The sequence below is a fragment of the Pantherophis guttatus genome, chromosome 11 (genome assembly GCF_059756535.1).
Source record: "Pantherophis guttatus breed Tessera chromosome 11, ASM5975653v1, whole genome shotgun sequence".
NCBI classification, from domain to species: domain Eukaryota; kingdom Metazoa; phylum Chordata; class Lepidosauria; order Squamata; family Colubridae; genus Pantherophis; species Pantherophis guttatus.
In genome coordinates, this window is record NC_142073.1 from 728,594 (window position 1) to 753,645 (window position 25,052).

General features: G+C 55.5%; 3 protein-coding genes across 8 annotated transcripts in view; 2 read left to right on the plus strand and 1 right to left on the minus strand.

The window, feature by feature from the left end:
- The window catches only part of FANCA (FA complementation group A), a 46,849-nt gene extending 38,447 nt beyond the window's left edge, over positions 1–8,402 (plus strand). For 3 of the 4 annotated variants that reach the window (XM_034426652.3, XM_087877333.1, XM_034426653.3), the window contains 9 exons: positions 163–291; positions 739–829; positions 1,543–1,694; positions 1,825–1,930; positions 2,514–2,573; positions 3,125–3,229; positions 3,756–3,868; positions 4,906–5,047; positions 5,229–5,493. In XM_034426652.3, coding sequence (XP_034282543.2) covers positions 163–291; positions 739–829; positions 1,543–1,694; positions 1,825–1,930; positions 2,514–2,573; positions 3,125–3,229; positions 3,756–3,868; positions 4,906–5,047; positions 5,229–5,393 — 1,063 coding nt within the window. In that variant the 3' untranslated portion in view covers positions 5,394–5,493. Of the gene's footprint in view, positions 1–162; positions 292–738; positions 830–1,542; positions 1,695–1,824; positions 1,931–2,513; positions 2,574–3,124; positions 3,230–3,755; positions 3,869–4,905; positions 5,048–5,228; positions 5,494–5,661; positions 5,768–5,862; positions 5,939–6,461; positions 6,619–7,262; positions 7,356–8,137 lie in introns of those variants that run through there. The other variant, XM_087877334.1, reaches the window with a different exon arrangement.
- Positions 8,313–17,204, minus strand: ZNF276 (zinc finger protein 276). Its single transcript, XM_034426663.3, has 11 exons — positions 16,377–17,204; positions 15,342–15,654; positions 15,109–15,173; positions 13,664–14,146; positions 13,125–13,203; positions 11,142–11,219; positions 10,868–10,978; positions 10,714–10,789; positions 10,138–10,255; positions 9,483–9,582; positions 8,313–9,028 (listed from the first exon to the last, which is right to left on the minus strand). Exons 1-11 carry the CDS (start codon positions 16,582–16,584, stop codon positions 8,752–8,754), a joined length of 1,908 nt encoding a protein of 635 aa, XP_034282554.2. The 5' UTR covers positions 16,585–17,204; the 3' UTR covers positions 8,313–8,751.
- VPS9D1 (VPS9 domain containing 1) lies at positions 8,968–24,919 on the plus strand. 3 transcript variants are annotated; one of them, XM_034426666.2, is made up of 15 exons: positions 17,195–17,518; positions 17,859–17,934; positions 18,671–18,763; positions 19,575–19,731; positions 19,840–19,954; positions 20,204–20,266; positions 20,593–20,645; positions 20,750–20,837; positions 20,991–21,076; positions 21,389–21,858; positions 22,024–22,153; positions 22,383–22,576; positions 22,973–23,048; positions 23,248–23,352; positions 23,647–24,919. In XM_034426666.2, exons 1-15 carry the CDS (start codon positions 17,411–17,413, stop codon positions 23,753–23,755), a joined length of 1,923 nt encoding a protein of 640 aa, XP_034282557.2. In that variant the 5' UTR covers positions 17,195–17,410; the 3' UTR covers positions 23,756–24,919. The 3 variants fall into 3 exon arrangements, with proteins under 3 accessions (XP_034282556.2, XP_034282557.2, XP_034282555.2); XM_034426664.3 differs by having other exon boundaries at positions 17,221–17,518; positions 18,643–18,763; XM_034426665.2 differs by lacking the exons at positions 17,195–17,518; positions 17,859–17,934 and adding an exon at positions 8,968–9,090.
- The last annotated feature ends 133 nt before the right edge of the window (positions 24,920–25,052 follow it).

The following is a 25,052-nucleotide window of genomic DNA, read 5'->3' on the forward strand; positions in this document are numbered from 1 at the left end:
TGGCCTTATTCAAGACCAGCTTAATTGTGCCAAACAGTTTAATCGTGCAGTGGCTGCTGTTAGCAAATGTAGTACCACTTCTCTTCTGATTTCCTCACTTGTTTGTTTGACTCTGTGCCGCCCCCCCCCCAACCCCAAACTGGGCTTTTGGTCCCTCAACAGGCAGGAGTTCCATTCCTGGTCTTTGCATCAGCATTACCTCCCAAGGTCTGTTGCAGCTGGAGGCTGTGGTGGGGACCTGACAGAGATGGGGGCGCTTTTTACCAGCGCCATTCTGGATTTCCTTCAGAGGTAAACTGCTTTTCTGAAGCATTTGCTTGTCGGGCAGTGGGGCTTTTCTGACATAAGAGCTCCTTCTGCAATCAAATGATAGTCTGTATCTGTTGCCTAGGATTAGTTCTATAAAACAAAAGTTATGCCATATCTACAGATCTGATGCAAATATTCTTTATGGTTGATCTTTTTCTTTACTCAACCACTCCTCCAATGGTTTAGTTCATTACTAATGCATTTTTCCAAGATTGGATTCAGACCGCCTCATATCTAACAACAGATCCCCTGAAGTCACTGAGTGATCTGGAATGAAGACATCATTGTCTGACTATATCTGGATCCAGCCCAAGGCATATTAAAATGTATCCCCTATTATTTATTTTTTCTAGGAAATGCCATGATTTGTATGTATTTGTATCTTATGTATGTACGGTTTGTATAACTTTATATTGCTTTGAATTCTAGGACAGAGGCGGAAGCCTGCAGTCTCCAGACGAACCCCAAGTGTTCCCTGACCCCTGCAAGAGGGAACCCTGATCTCTACTGCAGATTTCAGGTGGTGTGGTTGTGTATGCTACTTTTTGTTTCGTCTCCTTTTCCTGTGAAGGTTTTCCATGAGCTTTGGGTGGGCCTCTTCAGCAATTGCTGTGGCCAAGGGGCTTTCTAGCCCACGAGCGTTGTGGCCCAGGTACGTGGCAGCTGGGCTGTGCCTGCTAGTCTGACCTGGCTCTGCCCACCGTTTTGCTAAGAGTGCATGAGAAAGCATGCCCAGGTGTGCTGCTGCATTGAAAGAGGCAGCGGCTGGCAATGGGATTCCATCCTCTGTATGACTGTGGGAGGGCGAAGAAACACTCCAAGGTGGGACTGTCTGGAACAGCCTCCTCCGGGCTATCCCCCCCCACCCCCCTGACGTGGTGGATGTCCAACTCCCGTCAGTCCGTCCGGGCTGGCCCAATGCTGGGATTCCACCTGGCTGCATTGGGGAGTCATAGCCAAGCTGCTCCATCATCCGGTTGGAACAGGTGTCCTTCCTCCTCCTCCTCCTTTCTCTTCCAGAGAGTGCAGGGTTCCCTGCATAACAATGCAAACAACGGCTGTCAGGATTTTGTTATTTTTCCAGCATTTCTGGGTTGTGATACTTCAGCCCATTATGTTGGCCTATCAGCCGCCTGGATGTGTGGGCAGGGACCGGCTCCCCTGTCCCACCCGCTTTCCGCTTCCCTGTGCTGCAGAGGAGAGGAGGCCTTCAGAGGTGTGCCTTGATTTCAGGAGCTGGTGCTGGAGCTGGAGCTGGAGCGCAGGAGAGGCATGAAAGAGCACTTCCTGTTCCAAGTGTTCCGGGAGAGGCTGAGGGCTCTGGGAACTGGGGCTGCTTTGGGAGACCGGCTGCTCCGGCAGCAGGAGCTGCTGTCCCAAACCAGGTGAATACACAGGGAGGAGGACACACCTGCAGTCTCCCCCCACTTACAGGCCAATGGGGGCAGGAAGGCCCAGCTGTCCCCAGCTGAGTTGGGCTGGGCTTCGCTTCAGGGGACTTTGTTCTTTCCTCAGGATCCTCTTAAGCCTGCCTCCGTCTGTTCTTGTGGCAACGCAGAAGAGAGGAGGGGAAATCGTTGTGGCCTGTGAAGGCTTTTTCTCTTTTGTAAACACGGAACTGGTGTGTATCACTTCCGAGAGCCCAGCAGCGTCCTTGGGAATGCCCCAAGCGATCTCTTTTGCAGTCTGGGAGAGGCAGACGGTTTGAGGCAACCCGGGCTGCTCCCTCCGGACACAGGAGGCATGCTGAAAAGAGGGACAAACTGGCACTTCAGGCCTGTGGGTGTTTATTAGGGATTTCTTTTCTAGCTTGCTTTGCCTGGAGGAGCAACATCCAGTACAGGGTCTGCCGTCAGCTGCTCCTTCATTAAATAGCAGAAGCACCTGAAGTGCAGGTGGTCTTCGACTTGTGTCCAGAATTTTGGTCATGAGTCTGAATCCAGCTTATCCAATGAGTGGTTTTTGCTGGAAAACTGGAAAACCATCATGTGACTGCAACCGGTCGTAAATGTGAGGCAGTTGCCAGGTGCTGGAGATGCGATCACATGACCGCAGGGGTGGTGTGGCAGCCAACTTTGAGGACGAGTAACTTTTCATGTCCATGGTAGCTGAATGGCTGAGGACTCCTCTATATGGCTCAGGCACAAGCCAGGTTTCTTGGGAAGGCTTTCCTCATCTCTTCTCTCCATCTGATGTTGTTGCAGAGGAACAGCTGCTCCAGAGGATGCTCTCTGCCTTATGACATCACCGCACATTTCTTCAGGGTAAAAAAGACTGAAAAAAGGCTTGTTATTTTACTCCATGTGGGTCCCTGTGACTATATACCTCAGCTGCCCCTTACTGTCCAGCAATGGAGGCGTCCTTTGCCTGTACATACCCCAAAAGAGGAGCCTCGTTGTCCTGCTCTCCGGAAACTCACCCTGAGATAACGGAAGAGAAGCCATTGAGGGTTGCTGGAAGTGGGCAATGGGGGCTGAGGGCTCTCCGAGAACTGTGTCAGAATGGGAAGCAGCCAGAACGAAGGGAAGGTGGTCGTGGATGCTCTCTCTAGGCAGCCTGGCTCCCCTGCTCCCTTTCCCCATGGCTTCAGCAAGGGCGGCGGCTGGAGGGGGGCTGCCCTGGAGAAGAATGGGGGAAGGGGGTGGCCTTGCTCTCCTGTGATCTGTGGGTTGGATGTGTTTTAAAGTCATTGGGAATCAGGCAGCAAATTCTTTTAAAAGACGATGGTGACGATGCTGGCTGTTGCAGTGCCAAGATTGCTTTCTTTGTGGTCCCCTTGGGGTTCCTGCACGCTGAGGGATCTGCTGTTCTTCAGGGCCTCCTGAGCACCAGTTTGGAGTGCAGCCATCCTGCCCGAGAGGTGACAGCTGTGCTGTCTTCGTGCCAAACCAGGTGTCCCATCCTTCTCTGTTCTGCTGCGGTAAGAGGCCTTTCCTCACAACCTCATTTCTGAAACTCTCCTTAAAAAGAACTCCGGGCAGTTCCATTGATTGGTGGTTCAGGGGGCCTGGTAAGCCAGGCTCTGTTGGTGGATTTGGAGGTAAACTTTTCAGAAAACGTTAACAAAAAGGGGCAGCCCTGGGGGGGACGAAGCCCCAATACTCACCTTCTCTGTTTGCTTGACGATAACGATGAATGCATTATTCTAATTTTCTCAAAGATGCTTCAGTGATGCAGAGCCTGTTTTAATAAAGACATACATAAAAACCTCAGTAACGTTTGGTTTTCTTCGGCTGCAAGAGCAGCGGCTGCCCCAAAAGGCTTCAAAAGGGGCTGGTTGTGGGCCTGGGGGACCGGGAGACGTGGGGGCCACTGTTGCCATTGCATCGTAAGGAGAGGGAGGGTGAGGATCCATTGAGTCCCTGGACAGAGGACCTCCAGAAAACTCCAACATGAAGTTGCCCATTTCTGTATTCAGTGAATGTCTGCTGTTTGCCTTCCTCCAGCGATGGTGGCCGAGGCTGGAGTTTGTGCTTTGCTCACAATGGAAGAGACTGTTTGGTGCTCCTTTGGCTCAGGGGCTGCAAAGCCTCAAGGATTTACGGTCTTCTCTCCAGAGGTGAGTCCAAGAGCTGTGGCGGTGCAGCCGGGGGGTTTCTCTGAGGGACTCAACTCCTGCTGTCCCAGCAAAGACCTGGTCAAGGAGGTTATATTCCGGCTACTGTTAGCTCTTCCCTTGAGCCCATGAACTCTACCTGCCCTCGCGTGGCCCTTACCTCCAACAGGCCCTTATTTCAATGGGTCTGATGCAGTGGTGAAATGTAATGGGTCTGTGGGCGTGGCTTGGGGGGGTGTAATATGACTGAGTGGGCATGGCCAACTTTTTTTTTTTTTTAACTTTTAAAACCATTTTTTCTACAACCTCTTTGGCTGAAGAGGTTATTAAAAAATGCTTTTAAAAACCTCTGATGATCCCAGCTGACTTGCCTGATCGGCAGAGGCTTTTTTTCCTTTTAAAAACATTTTTTCTATAACCTTCAGCCGAAGAGGTTGTAGAAAAAATGCTTTTAAAAGCCTCTGATGATCCCAGCTGAGCTGCGCGATCATCAGAGGCTTTTTTTTTTACTTTTAAAAGCATTTTTTCAGCCAAAGAGGTTGTAGAAAAAATGCTTTTAAAAATTAAAAAAAAAGCCTCTGATGATTGTGCGGCTCAGCTGGGCAATGGGGGGGGGAGGGATTTTTGCTGCCGGTTCTCCGAACCACCCGCCTCTATCGCTACCGGATCAGGCAATCCGGTCCGAACCGGGAGCATTTCACTCCTGGTTTGATGCCCTTTATCAGCTGCCCTTCCTCCTCCTCGTCAAGTGACTCACCTTTGGTGCAAGTGCAGTTCTCAGGGCTGCAGGCTATTGCTAAGGGACATGTTTCCAAGAAACTCGAGCAGTGTTCTTATGGCCCCTGCCTGATCTGGTGGCCGGGATGCTTTCCCTCCCTTCTCCTTCAGGAGAAGGTGCCACCTGAGAGGTTCCTTCCTGTGACGCTTGGAGAGCAGAAACCCCAGTGGGTCATGGCCTGCTAAGGGGCTGTGGAGCCAGCAGCGGTCAGTTTCCAGGATTGACTGGGTGGCTCTCCCGACTCTCTGCCTTTGCCTCCTAGCTGCCTCGCATGGGAAGCAGCTTCCCTGCCCTTCAACACGGCCTGGGTCTCTGCTGCTTGCCTCCACTTCACCGTCCAGCAGCAAGCGGATCCTGAAGAAAAGGGAGAAGTGCTGAGAAAGTTGGGGCCCAAAACAGAGCAGGTGAGTTCTTTCAGCTTCCACTTCCAGGAGGAAAGTCTCTTTACGGGAGAGTTCCGGCCAAGTGCAGAAGTTGCAAAAATGCTGCCAGGGGAGGGAGGTAGTCTGGTCGAGGGACTGAGGGCTCGAGCTTCAAGTCAGTAACGATTGTGGCTGTTTTTGTTTGCGGTTCTCAAACTGGCAGTTCCTGGTCTACGTCCTCTTCTTTTCCGTCATGGATTTCATCTCGGCAAAAGTGGCCCCACAGGCGAGTTCTACTTCCACACTGGCTGGTTGGGATGGGGAAAATGACAGGGAAGCCCACCGTGGCTGCAGACCTGGTGACTCTGCGTTGCCTCATATTGGTTGAACTGCTTTAAAGAGCTGCAGATTCATGCCCTGAAGCCTCCTTTGGACTTGCATCTAAAACTCCACACAGATCCTTTTAAACAGCAATCATCTGTGTAAACTGGCTGGAGGCCGCTCACAGGAGATGACCGCAGAGGGCAGGAGGTTGCTTTGAAGAAGTTTTTTTGTAGATGGGGAACAAAGGAGGCTGGGATTTGCTTAAAGCTGCCCAGTCTCTGTGGCAAGAATCAAGAAATAGCAATGTTCTTTATCTTATTTCTTTTTTCCAGGAAGGAACGGATGTTCACAAAGATCTGGAATGGAGTTCCAGAGTGCTTCAGCGCTTGGTGGAAGAAGGGCTTGGCTGGCTGGCTGTCTTCTGTCCGGCAGGAAAAGGTGCAGAAACCGTCCTGTGCTGCAGCTTCAGGGCAGGACCGATAGCGTTGCTCTGAAAAATGAGCCCTGGCGTTCCTGTCCCTTTTGGTTTGCAGGCTGTGAGCTTTATGAGACCCTGCGTGATGCTGTGTCTGATCAGCACTTGAAGATGCTGCCGGTTGCCTTCTACAGGTAAACCTCAGAAGGGCTCTTTGCGTACAAGAAGGTGAACTTCAGGGAGCAGGAGGGCAGTGGGAGAATGGCAGAAGGAATCTGAAAAGGCAGTTTGCTTCAAAACCGTTGGCCTCGCTTACAAAAGAAAGAAGAAAAAGGCTTTCCTTGCTCTTTATCCCAAGAGCGCTCCCCCATCTCACTCTGACTGAGGGGTTGCCTCTCTGAGGCTGGCAGAAGGGGGCTTTCTGGGGGGCAGCGGAAGCCTTCGCCTCGCTCACTTTTCCTTTGACAGCAACTTAACCTTTGGGACTAGCCAGCTTCCCTTTGCTGGTATGCTATGACAGCTGCTCAAATGTTCTCACAAGATTCTGGCCCACTAACTGTCCTGGACCACGTGCAGGGAGCTCTCTTTCTCCATCATCCCCAGGCTGGCCGTCAAAGCCCAGCTTGATCTCTGCCTGCATCTTTTCTCTCTTCCGGGCAATGCAGAAATGCCGTGAACGGCTTTGCTGCCTGCTTAACATCTGCCACTTTTCCCCAGCCTGCTCTTCGCCTTTGATGTGGAAAAGCTTATCAGAGAGCAAACATTCCTGCCTGTGGCTCTTGACATGTACGCACAACTGCTCCAGCTCTTCACGGAACGGGCCACGATGGTTGGACCGAGCCAGGAGGAGCAAAGTCTGCACATCTGCAATCTCGTGAGCACACAGGTTCCTTGAGTGGCTGGGTTTGCCCTCCAGCATTTCCCCCCCAGGCCCTTCCTTTTTCTTGGCATTCATGGCCAATCTATTGGATGGGTGGGTTGCCACGATCCAGTAACTGGGAAGCACTCAGCTCACCTGGGAAGCACCCCAAACTGGGCTTGAGTGGTGCTGCTGCACATTTGGACGCATATCACGAGAGGAGGGGGGGGCTGCTGCATCCCAAGGAAATGCAGCTGCTGCAAATAATTTTGCATTTCTGTTGACTGTAAAATGTAGAAACTGTAAAACATAGAAAGCATCCCTCCCACACAGGAAGGATGTGCTGGAATTGCTACTCCCAGAATTCCCAACCAGCGTGGCCAAAGGCTGAGAATTCTGGAGAGGGCAGTCCAAACACACAGGCCGAAGAAAGCTTAAAAACAACTGCAGAAAGCTAGCCAAAGTGGTGCCTGAACAAGAATAATATATTCAGTCCTTTTAAACATGTGATACAATTGCTCCCTTTCTGAGGAAGGACTTAAACAAGGCCAGACACATAGGATGGCCGGAGAAAGAAAAGCATTACCCAGCTGCAGTCCCTCCAGTTCTTACTCTGAATCTCTTACAAAGCTGGTTTGAACTTGATCTGTCTTTTCTAGGGAGATTCACTACTGCTGATCCAGCAAGCGCGGCAACTCTTACTCCGGGCAATCCCCCGGTGTCCTCCAGGGAGCTTCTCCAACCTCCAAGAGGTGAGTGCCTGCTGTGGACATCCGAAAGACACAACAGCCTAGAAGCTGGCCCTGGTTCGGTTCAGACTTTCTGAGTGCTTCCTACTCTAATCTTGACCACACGTGTTTACAAAGTTCTCCCTATAAATTTCACTGGGGCTGCACAGATTTTGAATCCAGCCTTCGCTGAAACTTTGCAGCCCTGCAATGAAGACACAGACAGCAGGCCTCAATCGGCTCCAGCAAACTGGAAGGACAGATGTGGACCCAGGAGGGAGTTCCTGTCTTTCCCACCCAGAAGACAGGAATCCCACCTGAATCCCCCTTCTTTGCACGTCCGCTGACCTCTCACCTCTTCATCCCTTCCTGGGACAGTAAGGCAGCCTCACTATCTGCAAATGCAGTTTGGGGGATGAGAGGCGTCGGTTGAGGGCAGAGCTTCCACTCTGCATGTAGGTGGTCAGTGTAGTCTCGTCCTTCTCTAGTTAAAAGGAAGCCGGTTGCAGAGCCACCGGGGTCAGTCACAACAGACCCGAAGGGCTAGCTAGACGTGCAGCTTCTTTTTCCCAGACTTTTCATCCCTCCTCCTAAGGGAGGATCGCCTGTTTTGCTGCTCTGGCCCACCCTGACTGCTCTTACCTGTAGTGATTGGACACTGTAGGACTCTGAGGCGATGGTTTTGGAAGCAACACCACTCAACAGCCATTCTTTCCTCCCAAGAGAGAACTAGCACCACTCTCTCTGCTCTGCTAAAGATTTTGCTTTAAGGCCAGAGCCACCTCAGCACCTCTTTCTCTTCCTAGATGTTGGGCCTCTGTGGGGATCTGGACCCAGAGCTCAAGGCAGCCCTCATCAGCACAGGTGGGGATTTGCTAGAGGAAGGACTCCTGCTTTTCTGAAGGCCAAAGCCCCCTCCCCAACCAGGTCTCAAACGAGTTTCTGCAACTCCCCCAACCAAAGATGGACAAATTAAGTATGTGCCTTGAAGCCGGATCTGTCCAGCGTACTGTGTAAATAATTTATTACAAGCATAATTTTGACTTTGAACAATAAAAATTAGGTTACAAATGTCCTGTTCTTCGTTTTGAGCTTGGCTTTGGAATTTAATGTAAAACATCTGGATTCACGTCTCCATCATTCTCGAGAGCCATCACAGGGAATTTATGGGTGTCTTGTGAGCTATTTGCACCTTTACAACAGGCGTGATGCCTTTTGATCATCGTCAGCGGGAAGGGCAGACGGACCCTGCCTTTGGGCAAAGGAGAGGCTTCTCTATGCCAGCGTAAGCACAGAGAGAGTGACCGTCACCGCAAGGGAAAGCTCTTCGCAAGCAAGCAGAAGTTATTTCCCAGGGCCTCTTCCGAAACACGCCACCTCTTGTCCTGTGCGATCGATGCAAAGCTGTGTCAGGGCATTTTCAGGTGGGTTCCTGCTGCGCACTCAGTTCTACCTTGATAGGCTGGCCCTCCACAGTGTCCAGCACCGCCCTGGGCTCTGGCTCCCCCCCCTTGGCTTTCTCCTGCGTCTGGGTCAGGGGGTGCACCATGGACATGTGAACATTGAGGTTGTGGGCCTTCTCAAAGCGCTTCCCGCACTGGTCACAAGCAAACTCCAGCTCTGCCTCCGCTTTGTGTTTGGTCATGTGGTACTTGAGGGAGGCTCGCTGCCGGCACTGGAAGCCGCAGATCTCACACCTGGAGAAGGAAAGCAGAACACAAAGGACAAGACGGACCTGCTTTTACGCAGCTGTGCAGAGGTGAGTAAAAATGTTCTCAGCTCTTTACCTTCTACCTGGTCTTGCAACCATATCTGAAAGAGAGTCCAGATTCCGTATCAACCATTCAAAAAGCTCCTTTTATGAAAAACAGGCACCTGTGGGACAGTCATACTTGCACTAAGGGAAATCTGGCAGCTGCTTTTCTTTTACAGAAAGGAAGCCCTTCTGGCCGAGTTATTTGGACACCTTATTCCTAGAAGCAGCATTCCTTCTAGAGGACATGCAAGGCATAAAAACAATCTTCTCAGGAGAGGTGAGGAGAGAGAGAGAGAGAGAGAGAGAGATCTCATCTGACACTGTAAGCCCAGCCAGTGTCTGAAAGCTCCCAAATGCAGCTCTGGGAAGACTCCTGGACTGGCTCCAGCACTTACTGAAGTGGCTTTGCTCCTGAGTGGCGCATCTGGTGGACCGATAGATGTTTGCGCTGTTTGAATGTCTGGCCACATTCATCACAGATATAGTTGCGTACCTCTGGTTGGAGAAGAAAACAAACCATTATTCCTTGTCTGAGCCTTGTATGAGGTTTTTTAGATTGTGAATTCTAAACTCTCTGTATTTTCTGGATTGCATTCTAGAATTGGCTGCAAACAGGTGCTCTCACCTGTAAGACCAGGAAAACCGGTGTGTGTGTGTGTGTGTGTGTGTGTGTGTGTGTGTGTGTGTGAGAGGAGAATCCCAAGCTTCCTCTCTGAGTTACCATTTTTTAGGATCCACCTTTGACTGGCAGTGGATTAGGGAAGGAAGACAAGAGGTCCCGATCCATTGAGAGTCTTGTGAGATGAGCCAGAGAAAAGGCGGGGGAGGGGGGGGCTGTGTCTTCTTAGGAGCTGCCCCTTTCATGGTGGTCTCTTCTCTGCTCATCTTACAGGGATCCTTGCAAGGAAAGGACAGTCCTTGGCCCTGTGGGAGGGGAGGGGCAGGGGGCCTGCCTTCTTCAGCTTTGCCAAACTAAATCCCAATCATGTGGCAAGAGTGGTTTGCCAAGCTGATGGCTGGGTGAGCGATGGCTGATGTCACAGGGCCTACCCGTATGAATGAGCTTCACATGGCGCTGAAGGTAGCGGTCAATCATGAAGACTTTGTTGCATCCTGGGTGGGGACAGGGCCTCTCCCGGACCTCTTCGTGGTGTTCTTTGATGTGCTTCTAGACCCAACCAGAGAAGGGGCTTTAGGGTGGGCGGCTTATCCTCTGGCCTTCTTCACTGCCAGGTACATCCCTGGCTCTTCTCCTCTCCGCCCCTCCCCCCTTCTCTCAATGCATGGGCATTGGTGTTTTGAATAGGCAGGAGCCACCGTGCCTTTTGATCCACCAGCTCCATGTGTTCAATCAAATGTGCAGCGAAACCTGGGCTTTTGCAGAACGCGAGCTTTAATTATAAGCCAGTCGTTTTTCTCTTTAGGCTCTAAACAGGGGTCCCCTTCAGTTAACTACAAGGCCACAACCCCTATAATGCGTGTTTTGTTTTAGACACATCTCTTCTTGCCTTGGCGAAGGCCACTGGAAGTTACTGGAAGGAATTCACACGCACACTTTGAAGTATGTTCTCTCCTGGGGAACCCCCTGGCTGTGACTGGCTTCTCTTGCAGGGCGACCTGGCTTACCTTCATGCCATCCGCCCCTCTGTACACAGCTGTGCAGCCCTGATAAGGACACTTGTAAATGTTTGGCAGCTCCTCCCTGGAGAAGAAAAGGGCAGCTGGGTCAGAGCTCGGGCAGGCTCTCCCCGAGGCCCTTAACCAGGGCAGCCTCCAATACCTTTCGCACTTGATCTTCTTCTTCCAGCCAGGTTTGGGTCCTGGCTTCTTCCTTGTTTTTGGCTCCTCCACGTTTGCGTCTTTGCTTTCCGCTTTTCTGTTATTGGACATCCTGAGAGGAAAGGAGGAAAGCAGGAGAACTGATTGGAGTCCTCTCCTCAGGGAGGCTCCCAGGGCCGCCACGTGCTGCCTTCTGGATTTGGGAGTGGGGAGAAGGGAAATGTCCGTGGCAACTCCACCCCCAGGAGGTGCAGCAGTCTGGAGCTGAGACTTACCTCTTTTCTGGATAAGGCTCAAAAGAGTCGTCTGAAGACTGCGCTGTCTTGTGGTTCTCATCCTCATTTGAAGACTCTCTGAGAAAGGAGAGAAACTTTTAACCATTTCACTGGTTAAAATAGACTGGTTCACTGGTTAATTACAATGAACTTCAGACAGCTGCCAGTGAACATGCAAAACAAGAATTTAATACATAAAATGAAAATACAATTTGATAAAATAGAGGCCATCTATGTCAAAATTGAACAGCCCTCTCTCAGCAGAGGGGGAGGGCCACAACATCATCTATCTCCAGTCTACAACACAGTCCTTCCAGCACTTCCAAGAAGGCTCCACACCCATTTGGGCCACTCAGGTGACCCAGACAACACAACCTCCAAATGGCCTCAACGACCCTCCAAAAGAATGCAAATGACCAGCTGTCTGCAAGGAATATAAATCCTCCCATTCCCCACCATCCAGTCAGAGCTGAAGACGCTTCTTGGATGAGAAGTGAAATGTCTTCAAAGAAAAACAAGGAAGTCCAGTTGCCTCTTGAAAAAGCACCCTTGGGACAACCGTGGCCTGGATGACCAGAATCTCCAGAGACTTGGTAGCCAAGTGAGCTTTCCTTGACCAGCAGCTCTGAATCAATGAATCTCATTTCTCTGAAAGGAGGTGACTTAGAGCCGGTTGATGAAGGGCCGTGCAAAGGCCACCAAAGAGCAAGGAAGAGAAGCGGCTGTCTAAAAGCGGCTACGAGGCCTCTCAAATAACCAGATGCTGGCATTCTGAGCTTTCATGAACATCAGGATTCAAGCTTCTGTTGGTTGCAAGGATCCCTTCTAAAAGCTAAAAAATGCCTGTAGATGTTCCTGAGAGAATTCTTGGAAAGATTCTGGGACAGAGAAGAAAAGCTTCTAGATGCCAGTCGCTTACTGTGATTAGCTGCATCTCAAGACGACGCTTGTTTAGGACCACCAGCAATGCTTACTCAGTTTTGTCCCAATCTATAATCAATCAAGTCCCCCCAACCTCTAAGGATTCTTAGCAAGATTCTAAAATTAGGGGCTTCCCAGGTAAGCCTGGGTTCAGCCACCGAACCCAGGCTTAGCAGCTCTATTTTCCCCGTCACACCAACCAGGTCCTTTTGAGCTGGAGAGGCAAGGATTGATCGCCAAAATGGCCCTTGCAAGCCAGTTCCTCAATTGTTGTTCTGCACCCCAAAAGTCTGGAGTGGACGAGGCTTTTCCGAAAGCCACAGAAGGAGCAGCTGCTGTTTGAGGAAAGGCGATTGGATGCCCATGGTAGCACCTGGCTTGGCTTGAGCTGATTATTCACCAAGGGATCCCCACCTTCCGTATTACATAATAGAGTCTGTAATAAGTCACAAACTCTGTCCTGACGTCTCTGGGATCATCATCAGTGCTCCGGTATTGGAGGCAACTCTGTCCAGAAGATGGCACTGAAAAAAGGGTGACTTTATAGGCCAGTGGAGCTGCAGGCTCTCCTGAAAAGGGCCCTGGAAAATGTGGAAGCTCATCCCCATTGAACCAAGGAAGATTCAGGAGCAGCATACTGAATCCCGGTCTCAAAAATATTATAGGATGTCCAGATGCAACGGCTTCCAGCAACCAACCAACGTGGCCAGGTGTGGGGCTTCAGTGAGGGCTCAGCCCCCAAAATAGTTTTTTAAAGCTTCAACTTGGGCTTGGAAATTCCTACAAAAGGAAGCTTTCTTTTCTCACTCCTATAAACAATAGGACAGACCAGATTTAAAGTGGAACTTGTTCAAAACATGCTGGTGTCAAACTATCCAAAGAAGGCATCACAAGCTTATAACAAAGGCTGTTCTCCGGCCACTGTCAATTACCACTTTCCCTCCCTGCAAACAGTCTCCAACATCCTCCAAATCCTCTCAGTGGGGAGTGACAAATGTCTCCCTGCAACAACATCACTTTCATGCGCGCAAAGATGACACTTCGAACCCCCTCTTCTCTCACCCCTCAGAAAGGTCACTGAACGCGTCTTTTACCCGCTCATCCGATGCTGCAGAGAGAGCCAGCTTCTCACTTGGCCGCCCTAGGGAAACGAAAACGACAACGGTTATGGAAGGTGGAGGAGAACCCTGCAGAGCAGCGACCTTCCCATGCCCATGCCGAGGTCCTCGGCCATCAGAGAGGAAAAGGTCTCAGCCTGTGCCCACGGACTGCTTCCTTCTGAGAAGGAGGTGGGGTCTCTGGACTAAAAGGGGTGAGGAACCAATTAACAGGGCAGAAATTAAAAGCAATGCAAAACACAAACGCGCAAGAGAAGTGCTCCATGAAGCAGACATAGGAGCATTTGTCTTCTAGGGTTTGAACAGCTATTGCCTCCTCTCCATCGGACCCAGAAGAATCAGCTGACAGGAGGGGAACACAGAAAGGCAGAGAGTCCCAGAGATGCAGGCTCAGCACCAGCTGGGAGTCTCTCTGGGTTGAGCTCGAATCCTTCGCTCCCTTGGGGTAGCTGCTTCCATCGCTGCCAGAAGCGACCCTCTTACCTGGGCTACCCGACCGGGGACAGGTCGCTTGGAGCAGGTCCTCCTGCGAGGGGTCTTGCAAGGAAGGCAAACCTCGGCTCTCAGGAACCAGGTTTTCTGCACTGGACGCCGGCAAAGCAATCCCGCTGTCTGCCAGCTGCTGGCCAGCCACTGCTCTAGCAGCAATGTGCTGGGGTTGCAGCGATGGAATGGCCGCCCCGGAGCTGTCAGATGCCACCCCGTTGCCTGTCACATGCTGGGGGCTGTCCTTCTTCAGTTCCCACTGGACAGTCAGGGCACTGTCTACCAGCAAGGTGCTGCAGTCCGAGTCGGTGCTCATGATATAATTGTGGCCTTCTTCACAGCCCCATACGGCCCTGATGATCCCGCAGTACTTGGACGACAAGACACTCTGCAGGCTTGGTGCCATCGGGCAGTTCTCCGCGTGGCCATGGCTCCACCTTACCAGCTGGTGAAGGCACTGTGGGCTGGAGGTGATCAGGTCTGCAGGTCACAGGGAGAAAAACGGCCGACGGTCAAGGCCATCCCGTTCCAGTTACGGCTGCTGCAAGAGCTCACGGGGTGGTCCGGCCTCCCACCTAAGCTTAAGGATAACCTGCCATGTTTGGGCTGGGCCTGCTGCAGCCGGAGGACCGGCCAACGGCTTCCTTCCCAGGGGTGTGCAGTCCCTAGGACTAGGAAGACGCTGGATCCCTTCCAGAACTCTCAGCCACACTTCCGCTCAAATAATAAAACCAAAAATGGCATCTGTGTGTGTTTCCAGGATGAACCAGCTGAGCACTGTCTATTTCACACCTGCATATTTTACAGGTGTGGTGCGAGGCTCACCTTTAGTTTCAAACAGGCAGAAGACTGCATCAGACTGAGAGGTGGAAGTCTGCAGTCCGATGGTTACAGTCCTGCAAGAATCCTACCAGGGGCAGGCAGGGGGGCTTTCCTTGCATCGTCATTCACGCCCCTTGTGGCTCTCCGTTCTTTTTAAAGGAAGGGGAGTTTTCTAGACTTAGCCACATCTGACGTGAAGTGCGCCAGGTCAAAAATTATTATAATGAGTTCAGCTTCTAACTTTCCTCATCAGTCCCTTCAGAATGTCTCCTACGTACAACATCTTTGAAAGTCAGTCCAAAAGACATCATTTGGGAAATCCTAAAGGCCAATGCAGATGCTTTAAAGTAGCACACCGAGTAAAATCCCTACGGGGCTCATTAGCTGCCTTAATGCCCGAATTGTGGAGGAAATGCGTTCTGCTCCTCGGTTCAGAAGTTGGCGTCCTAGCTAGGCAAAGGATGGCCAGGCAGATTCGCGGTTGGCGTCCACCCGGAGCACAAGGCCTGTGCTGCTGACCATCCTTGGCTGGCAGGCCTCCAGGGCACGCCAAGGAGAAGCGCCCTTCAGCTCGGAGGCAGCAGGCAAAACCATCCAGGGGAATTCAGCCTCTCACCTACCCAGACAAGGCGCCTCTCCTTCTCCAGCTGAGGCGAGGGGCAGTGAAGGCTGGGCGAGGTTGTTCCTGCACAGAGAAGGGACGGCAGACAGATCAGAGCAGGGAACTCTTGATTAAACAGCCGCCTTTGCAAGCCACCAACAAGTGCTGGGTTGCTTTGGCAAAATCAGCAGGGCAGAGAAGGTGCCCGCCCCTCAGGCGGTGGGCAGAGGGGGGCAAGGCTGCTCAACCTACTTTCCCCGCGGCGGCTTGGGGAGTCCTGCGGGCGAGACGTTCACCTTCTGGATGAAAGCCTTCAGGATGCTGCGGCACTTGTAGAACTGGGCGTGGCACCTCTTGCAAACAAAGGGGGGAAGAGCGGGGTCTTGCTGGGCGGCCACCCCCACCAGCCGCTGGAAGTCTGCGAAGAAGGCTTGGCCCAGGCGCCGCTGCTTCTCCGGGTCCTCGCTCACCACGGGCGGCTCCCCAAAGGCGTTTCGCAGGCTCCGCGAGGAGAACTTCCCGTGGCAAAGCCGGCAGAAGCCCGTGGTCAGGCCCCGGGGGATCCCTGCAGGGATGGCGAGAGAGGAGTTGGCCCGGCCGCTCCACCCAGAGAGGCTCCCTGCAGCCAGGCCCCCCCAGCCCCCCCGGACCTTTCACAGCAGAGCCGGAGTGGAGGGGAGTCTCCACCTTTCCCTCCCGCAAAGGGCCCCGTCTCTGGGAACAAAGCCCTTTGGAGCGCCGGTGGGCGAAGGGCCGTTTCCCGGCCGCTCACTTTGACACCCCAAGCGGGACCGAATCCGAGCGCAGAGCTCGCAGCCCGCCCGATACAAACTAGCCTTCGCTGCCTCTGTAGCAGAGTCGGGCCTGCGCCTGCTGCGTTTCGTTTCCGGGCTTTTCTCGGAGGGCGAAGCCGTCTCGGCGCAGCGGCGGCCTCTCGGCCTTCTGGAGCTCGGCGGAGGAAGCGGGCGGCGGCCACCCCGCCTCCAGAAGCGGCTTAGGGACCCTGCAGGCATCCCGGCCACGTAAAGGCCGCCCCGACCCCCAGGTTGCTCGCAACTCGACCGCGCCGCTCCGTCCGCCGCACCTGGGCCTGCCGGGCACCTTCCGCCCCAAACCGAGCGGCGGGGAGGCTTCGGGGCGGCGCTCGGGACAGGCCGGCCGAGGACAGCGCCCTTCTAGCGCCCGCGCCCTGGCAAAGGCCAAGCGGAAGCAGGCGGGGGCCGCGCGGGGCTCCTCCGATGGCCTCCCCAGCCCCGGGAAGGCTTCCGCAGGCCAAGCTCTGCTCACCCGGCGCGGCGGCGGCTTCCGAGGGCGGCGAGGCCCAGCGCTTGGGCTCCGGCGCGCTCTTCTCCTCCCGGGCGGCGGCGGCGGCGCGTCCGCGGCGCGTCCGGCTCACCGACTCTGGCCTGCTGATCTCGGCCGGCAGCGGCGGGTCTGACCCGATCCTGGCCGCCAGCGCTGCGGGCAAGAACCGGCCACGCCGATCCCGCTTCATGGCCGCGCAGACGGAGCCCGCACCGGCTGCTGCTCGGAGCTCCGGCGCCGGTCCCCCTACCCCCCCCCCCCGTGGCTGGCCAGGCTCGCAGCGCCCCTGGCGGACGGAGGAGCCCGGCCGGCCGCGCCAGCAGCAGCCCCGCCCGCGGCCTCGACCCTGAGCCGCAGCCCCCGAGCCCCGCCGGGCAGTCCCGGGGGAGCAGCGGGGCGGGCGGACAGGCCGGGCGCTCTTCTCAAGGGGCCTGGAAGACCGGCCCGCTCCGACCCCCGCAAGGGAGGCCGTCGCGGAGCCGGGGCTCCCCCGCCGCACTTGGCTGCCGCCTTCCCCGCCTGAACTGGGGCCTCCGGGCGGCCGCCGGCTGGGGAGGGCTTGGGTGGGTGTCCGGGGGCCTGGGACTCATGACCGGTGCCGAGCCCCGCGTCGCCCGCCCCTCGTGTGTGCTCAGTCGGGATTTGGGGACTAGCCGGGCCGGCTGAGTGTGCACAAAACGCCGAACCGGAGAGCGGGGCTGAAGGGGGGGGAGCCCAGCTGGCTTCCCGCGGGAGAAGAGACGCTGCGAGGAAGGCCGGGCGGGGGTCGAGCTGGAGGGACTGCGGAGCCCAGGCGGGCCTTCCTGCCATGCGCGGAGCGAGCCCCGCCCCGCCCAGCCCAGCGACCGGCCGCCCAGCGGCGGCTCCCCGGGGCGGCTCCGGGCGCGGCCGGTCACGAGCGAGGGGGCTCCTCCCCCGCCCGCCCCGCCTCCCGGAGCCGCGCCCCTTCTGACCTCACCGGCTCCGGCCCCGTCCGAGCGCCCATCGCTCCTCGGCGGCGAAGTTCCGGCCCAGCCATGGCGGCCGCGCCCTCCGCCGCCGCAGAGCCGCCGGTGAAGCCGCTGCAGGGCGCCATGAAGCTGGCCAAGGCTGCCCTGGAGCTGGACGCCGCAGACCGGCCGCGGGTGAGGGGCGCCGAGGGGCCCCGCCCTGGTTCCCGTCCCCTTCTCTCTGCGCCAGCGGCCGGGGGGGCTCGGGGGTCTTTCAGCCCCGCCCCCCGCCCCTCAGGTGTTTTGGCCCCGTTGCCTGGAGACCGAAAGCTCCGCGCTGAGCGGCCGAAGGCGCTCCGGGAGCCTCTCCCGCCCTGCCCCCCCCTTCCTTGATGAATCGGATCCCGGGGATGAAGCCTCCCGGGGCAGGCAGCAAAAGAGCCGGCCAACTCTTGGCTCTCTCCCGGAAGGGCCTGGCTTTGGCCTGGGCCTCTTAGGACTGCCCTTTCACCTGCTGAATTGTTCTCCTTGGCAGGAAGCCTATGTGGACTATCTAAAGAGCATCAGCTACATCACCCAGGTTCTCCTGGAAGAGGCGGCAGCCACGACTGGTAACCCCTGCTTTCCCCCCTGGGAAACCCCTCCCTGGGACCCTCCGAAAGAGATGGGCTCCTTTGCAGCACCGGTTTTCTTGAAGGAAGATAAGCTTTAGAGTTGGTGTCTTTAAGATAACAAAATAAAGGCATGGAAACCCCCCTTCCAAGGGGGAGCATTTTGACAAGTGACCCTGACAAGATGAAATAATGCCCCAATCATTTCCTTTGGAGCTGCAGTGCTTGGCCCTTCTCTTCTCAACACCCTCACCTGGTCACCCCCCCACCCCCACCCCCACCCCTTGGTGTCCTGGGTGATGGAGCTGCTTCAGGAAAGGATGTTTTGCTGGTCAGGTCTTGTGAGGATGACGGGACCAAAGCGTTGATAGGAGCAGCCCCATTAGATTGGTCTTTCTCACCCTTGGCAACTTGAAGATGTTGGACTTGCAATTCCAAGAATTCCCCAGCCATCCATTCTGAGCAGGGGATCCTTGCAGTTGAAGTCTACCTGTCTTAAAATTCCTTAAGGTTGAGAAATGCTGCATCTGCTGTTTTGGGGGAAGGAATGATGGGCAAAAACCACTTTTCCTGGAGGTGGGTGATCCCACTGGGGGAGGGGTGTCCTAGAATGGCTAAATCCTGCCAGATGGAGGGGAAAGGTGGTTGGCACCGAGCTCTCTTGGAGGTCTTTTTGAGGTGGGTTTGCATCCCCTTGTAATTGGACAGACACAATCACACATTCCTTGTCCCGAAGGGGATGAAAATGACCTGGCGCCTGACACCCCCAAGATGCTCAAGGTAGCGGAGCAGTGCCTGGAAAGAGCCAAGAGCAGCGTTTCTAAAATTGGTGAGCACTGTTTCTTTTTATAGGCATCCCCCTCCCCTTTTCATCAAGCAGAATAAAAGGAGGAGGTCTTCCTCATTTCAATGGGACCTGGTCAAAAGTTGAGTCCAGGCGGGAAAGAGTCCATTGGCCTCACTGCTTAGTAAGGGCTTCGTCTCTAAATGATGATTTTAGAATAAAGCTTCCGTTAAGTCAGGGGTCTCCAAACTTGGAAACTTTAAGATGTGTGGACTTCAACTCCCTGAATTCTGGAATTAAAGTTTCCAAGTCTTAAATTTGCCAAGTTTGGAGACTGCTGCTTTAAGTCGCCATATGGACTCCTGGTGGCTCCCCTGATCCCTTCCTGCCATTTTCTTGGCAATGGTGTGGAAATGGTGTTTGATTGCCTTCTTCCAGGGAGTTTTTTTCTATTTCCCAGACTAGCCTAATGTCCTATAGGTATCCTGTTGGTCTCCCATTTAATTGCTAACCAGGTCTGACCTTACTTAGCTTCTCAAGACTGGCTGCAATCGGCTTAGAATGTACCCAGTGTTGATGGTTGTTTTTAACTGGGCAGATGCCTAATGTGCGTGATGTGTGTCTGAAGCCTATGTCCTGCTTCATAATTGGAACATGCTCTGTGCTTCCATGCAAAGGTTGGGAGCTGGGTTTTGCCATTGGCCCCAATGTTTGTCTTCCTGGCTGTCTGGTTCTTCCTTGGACCCTGCACTCTGGCCCGCGACTTCGGCCTGTTTTGCCCCTCTGAGAGTCCTGAGATGTTTACTTTGACCATAATGGGGCTTTGACTGTGTTTTTCTTAATTCCCCAATTCTAGGAAAGGCCAAGGCCAAGCTGGTGGGGAAGAAGGTGGGCCCTGCTCCTGTTTCTCGGCACCGCAGAGTCTCCTCTGATGAAGGCAGGAAGCTGTCGCCGTTTCTGCCTCCTGAGATGTTCCAAAAGCTGCAGATCACTCAAGTGCACAGCCCCAGGAAGTAAGAGGGAGGTGTGGGGGCCTTTGGGCGCTGGGTGGCTGGACCCTCAAGCTGTTGCCTGGAGCTGGTCCAGGTGACACGGCCTCGAAGGAGCTTCTTCTTCTGCAGCAGAGAGCTGAGCCCACTGGAAGAGGCATCCCTGCAAAACCAGAAGCTGAGAGCTACCTATGAGGCCCGGCTGGCCCGGCTCAACCCCAACCAGGCGGTGCAGAAGACCTCTCTGGCAAGTGGGGCCGGCTGGGAAGATAATGGGCCTCTGGGGCCCCATGGGAGCCAGGCAGTGTGGTCCACACATTTTTGGGCCCCGTTTGCCCAAAAGCTGAGATGAAGCTGTGCTTCCCCTTTTAAAACAAAGGTTGGTTGGTTGGTTGGTTGGTTGGTTGGTTGGTTGGTTGGTTGGTTACACGTTCCTTTCCCTCGTCCTCCATTCAGTCCTGTGGACTCTGCTTTACTACTATTTTTTGCTCAACAGACACTTTCTCTGCAACGTCAGATGATGGAGAATTTGGTGATCGCAAAAGCCCGGGAAGAGGCCGTATCCTTTCTGGCTTTTCTGTGGCAAAGGGAGGGAGAACTCTCCCAGGCTGAGCTGGCAAACCCACAGGAGACTAGACCGCAGTCCTGGGATTCCCTAGTGGTCTCCCATCCCAGTTCCCCATCCTGCTTCATTTTAGGGGAACCACTCCACCCCCTCTGATTTCTCTTTGGCTGTCTCTGCAGCCAGCTGTCCTTTGTCATTTCTGAGCTGGACTGGGACTTGGCCCAACTGCCTTTGCTGGCTGGCCAGAGGACCCAGGTGGGGGCTATCTGGGGCACCTTGAAGCCTTGCTGGGGAGGACCTTGACTCTGCCCCCCCCCCAGCTCCAGAGAAAGATGGAGGAGCATCGGCTGCGGCTGCAGGAAGCTGCCAACAGGCAAGTCAGCTGGGCCTGGGATGCTTTGCCCCCCTTCTCCGTTCATGGGTGGGGAGGGAGGGGGCCCAGCTGCTCCTCTGAGCCCGTGTTCCTCCACCCCTTAGGAGGTTCTCCAGTAATGCGGTGCTGACCCCAGAAGAGCAGGAGCAGCGCGCCATCTACGCCGCCATCCTGGAGTACGAGCAGGACCACGTATGTCAGCAGGCTCCAGGGTTGACCACGTTAAGGACGGAGCGTGCTGTTTTGTGTGCAAAAGTCCCCAAGAAGCAGACAGGGAGGGGCTGAGAGAGACGATGGGGGAGGCGGGCTGTAGCTCAGTGTTCTCTGCTTTCTCCGCCCCCCCAGGATTGGCCGAGATTGTGGAAAGCCCAGTTGAAAGAGCATCCCAGCGATCTATCCTTGGTGCCAAAGCTGCTCTCGCACCTGCTCAGGTAGGGAGGTGGGGAGCAGGGCACAATCGTCCAGTGGGGATGAGACCGGGATGAGGGGGGAGCCATAATTTCCCACTGGGAAAGCCCCTGGGTCCCTTAGTGGACTTTTGAGTTGGCCTGGAGGGACAGAAGGACACTCCCTGGCTGGACTTTGCCTGAGCCTCTTTCAGAAGAGGCCGGTTCCTCCTCTGCCTACCAGCGCAGCCCCTGCAGGGAGAGCAAGGGGGGAAGGGGTGGGTCGTTCCTGCTGCCCAGTTTCCCAAGCGAGGGGACCCCAGCCATGTTCGGTGATGGCCCCTTCCTTGGTTCCAGCTTTGCGGACCATCCCATCTGCCAGTTGCTGAAGAAGCTGCAGTGCTCGGCCTACAATCGGATCTATCCTCTCATCAGCCAAAGCAGGACAGACGCCTCGCGTGGTTGGTCCCTCTCCTCCTCGCTGGACGCCGAGGTCTTCCTGCCATCGGCCACCGAGGGACGGAGGCTGCGCTCGTCCCAAAGCTTGCACTCCATGTATTCTGTCCAGGAACACAACAAGTTGAACCTCCGCCATAGCATCTCTGGCACCCCCTTCATTGAGGACCAGAGCCTGTTGCTTCCCCCCCAAGAAGGACGTGTGTCCCCCCCATTGGCTGACCGGGAGAGCTCCTTCGAGGACCTGGAGCAATTTTTGTCAGCCTCTGAAGCCCGGCCAGCAGGGTCCCTGCAAAGCCCTCTGGCTGGGAAGAAGGGCTCCCAAAAGGAGGCCCTCAAGGCGGTCGTGAAGGACATTCACAACTCCATAGGTGAGCCTCCTGGGTGGGCAGCCCCAGGGGGGCTGGACTGCCTGGGAGGGGGAAGGAATCTGGTTTGCCGGCTGCTGCAGGCCAATCCATGGCGGGGGTGGGGGTGTGTCGCACCTCCTTCCTAGAGGTTTGCACTGATGGAGGTGGGCTGATTCCTCCCTGCAGACAGACTGCTGTCCCTGACGCTGCTGGCTTTCGAAGGCCTCAACACGGCGGCCGCCAAGGATCAATGCTTGGCGCGGCTGGAGGAAGCCTTCTTCGGCCCACTCTGGAGGCCCCTCTTGACTGTGTACAGGTGGGAGTGAGCCAGCCAGCACCCCCCCCCCAAATCTTGATTGGATGGTGCTGTTGAAAAGGGGGGGGAGAGTTTGGGGGCTGCTGGGCAGGAAGAGGCAGAAAGCCCTCTCCTCCCTCCCTCCTCCTGGCAAGGAGCATCGGCTGACTGGTGTATGGGCAAAGGAAAGGGAGGGAGCCTGCCCGCCCAGCCACCAGGGTCTGCTCAGCCCTTTCTTCCTACCCTCTAGGACTGTCTACAAGGCGCAGGAAGAGGCTCTGTCCAAGAGCATGGAGCTGCGCAGGAAGACCTCTCCAACTGAGATGGGCATCCCCTCCAAGCTGCTACCCAAGGCAGAAGGGCCTCCCCCATACGCTGCAGCCGTGCAGGAGCTGCTCCTCCTCCCTCCCAGCAGCTGCCCACAGAGGAAGCTGGAGTGCATCGGTGAGGTCAAACTGGGATGGGCTGGAATCCGGAGGGAGGCCAAGAGTCGCCCACTGGGGTTGGGGGCACTTTAGAAACTCCTCCCCCACATTTGTTTCCAGGCAGAGAGGTGCCAGAGCTCTCCCAGTTAACCCTGGAACTTTTTCTGGCCTCGTCCAGCACAGACACGCTGGACTTCCTAATTGGGAGGGAGAGACCAGCTGGTTTGGCTGGGGGAGCAAGAGATCCGAGCTTACCAGGGGTTGAAAAGTCCCTGGAAAAAGTGGTCTTGCTTCCCTGCCCTTCGGCCAGAGAAAGCCGGCCCCGAGAAATGCTTGTGGGAATCGGGAGGATGAATGAGAGTGGCCAGTCCTAGAGCTGTGTGCCCTGTCTTCCTCCCCACCTCCGTCTCTTCAGTGAGGACCTTGCGAGTCATCTGTGAATGTGCAGAGGAATACTGTGGGAGCCAACGGCCACCGGCATCCGCCGCTATGTGAGCACCTGACCGCAGTGTCCTATCCAGATGGGACGCCTGGCTCTGAAGCCCACTTTGCCACTTCCTGGGCAAGCTCTGGGCAGGCCCTGCCCTGAAAGCAGCAGTGCTGCAGCAGCCCAGGCACCAGCGTCCCCCAGCACTGCCAGCTGCTGAGCTGAGGAGCCAGGCTTGACTCGCTCTGTCCCTCCCTTTGCAGCGGTGCTGATGACCTCTTGCCCATCCTGTCCTTTGTGGTCCTCCAGAGCAACTTGCCTCAGCTGGTCTCCGAGTGTGCCGCCCTGGAAGAGTTCATCCATGAAGGGTAGGCGTGGCAAATGTTCATCCACCTTTGCAGGGCCCAGGCAGGAGTTGGGGCAGGCTGCTGGCTCTGCCCTTTGCCTGGTCGCATCTCTGGGGCTGCCCCATCGCCAGGCTCCCCTCTGCCAATTTTGAGGGTCCAGAAATGGCAGTCGCTGCTCCTAATAACACTCTGCATGTATCTGATGATAGGGTGGAAAAGGGATTTCCTGGGGGAGGAGACGGGCTCTTTGAGCGGGGACGGACAGTTTCTGTGGATCCCTGGTTGAGCAACACCTCCTCCCCCTTTTTCTCCCAGATACCTGATTGGGGAAGAGGGCTACTGCCTGACCTCCCTGCAGAGCGCCCTCTCCTATGTGCAGAGCCTGGAGGGGCCACTGCAGGGGCCCGTGATGCTCCGGAAGTAGCAGAGCTCCCGGTGGTGGGGGCTGCCCCTTCCTGAGCCGCCTCACGTAGGATCCCTCCTGCCTCGCTGCTCCCTGGGATGCTTTCTGGAGGACTGCCAAAGGGAAGCTGAGCAGCTGGACCAGGCACCCTCCCAGGGCTACTCTTGCACAGTATTTGGGGGGGGGAGGGGTGTGCACGCAAACTTTGGTGTTAACCCAGCATTGACCAGCATATGCCCTGCCCTGCAGTGGTCTGGCACTGTGGCTTCTGTCCTGGTATGTTGCAAGACGCTTAGCTGTCTGTCCCCCGCATCGTAACAGCTGAGCCTGCTTTTGCTTCTCTGCCTTGAGCATGGGAAAAGAGGGGTGGGCTGCATCTCCTTTCCCACATTAACACCAAGAGTTGCTGCAGCCCCCCCCCCCCTTCTCTCAGCTGCAAGGCAAGCCAGCCATCCTGGCCACCCGGCAGCCTCTTCCTTGGGAGGGATGGCCAGAGGCAGAGATGGGAGCCTGCTGACCCGCCATCCCCGCTCTCTCCCTGCCCTGCATGGCTCCTTCCTGTACAGCAGCTGCTTCAACCTGTGGGCCTGTGGCGCCTGCACCCCACGGGGCCACTTTCTCCTTGCCTCTGTTGGGGTTTTATGGGGTAAAGGGAAGGCGGGGGATGGGCCTGGCTGCCCATTCTTCCTTGCGTTAGTTTGGGTCTTTGAGTTCCTCTGATGGAAGAGGGGCCACCACAGGGGAAGCCGATACGGGCGAATGTGAACTTTCCTTGTGGATTGTGCGTTGTCTACTGATGCAGAGGAGAGCTTGAGGGAGAAGACGGGAAGCAGGAAGACTGAGAGTGGCTGGCAGGAATTCGCACAAGCCTCTGAGCCACCAGCTGTGGGGGAACCCAATGGCAGCCCTATGAGGGGGCACGGGGGGAAGGAAGACGGAGCGCCCATCCTGCAGAGTGCAGCCGGGCAGGGCCCCGGAGGGGCTCGTGGGGATCCTGAGAGGCCTCCACTGCACCATAGGAAGCAGGGGCTCCCTTGCCATTCAGGCACCTGCACCGGCTCCTGGAGGGGGGGGGGCTTCGTGTCCTGCCTGACTTTCCACTGACTTTGGCGCCACCATTTTTCCTTCCATCCTGCCAGCTTCACTCTTGGAAGCTCTTTGGGAATAAAGCTCCTCTTCTCCTTGCTCGGCTGGTTGTGGTTCTTGGGGCTGGGTGGGGATGTGGGCAGCCGGGTGCCCCCTCGGTGGCATGAAGCCAGCCAGGGTTACTTTGGGAGGGGCAGTGGGGAGCAATCATTTGCCCTTCCTGCAACAGTGG

Excerpts from the sequence above, each read along its gene's own strand:
- VPS9D1 (XM_034426666.2), top strand. The coding sequence starts at position 17,411 with ATGGCGGCCGCGCCCTCCGCCGCCGCAGAGCCGCCGGTGAAGCCGCTG. Across the intron at positions 20,646-20,749 it reads CTGCAGGAAGCTGCCAACAG|GAGGTTCTCCAGTAATGCGG; the intron begins GCAAGTCAGCTG and ends TCCACCCCTTAG. Across the intron at positions 21,077-21,388 it reads CTGCTCTCGCACCTGCTCAG|CTTTGCGGACCATCCCATCT; the intron begins GTAGGGAGGTGG and ends CCTTGGTTCCAG.
- ZNF276 (XM_034426663.3), bottom strand. The coding sequence starts at position 16,584 with ATGAAGCGGGATCGGCGTGGCCGGTTCTTGCCCGCAGCGCTGGCGGCC. Across the intron at positions 11,220-13,124 it reads TTCAGTGACCTTTCTGAGGG|AGAGTCTTCAAATGAGGATG; the intron begins GTGAGAGAAGAG and ends CTCCTTTCTCAG. Across the intron at positions 10,256-10,713 it reads GAGGGGCGGATGGCATGAAG|AAGCACATCAAAGAACACCA; the intron begins GTAAGCCAGGTC and ends GGTTGGGTCTAG.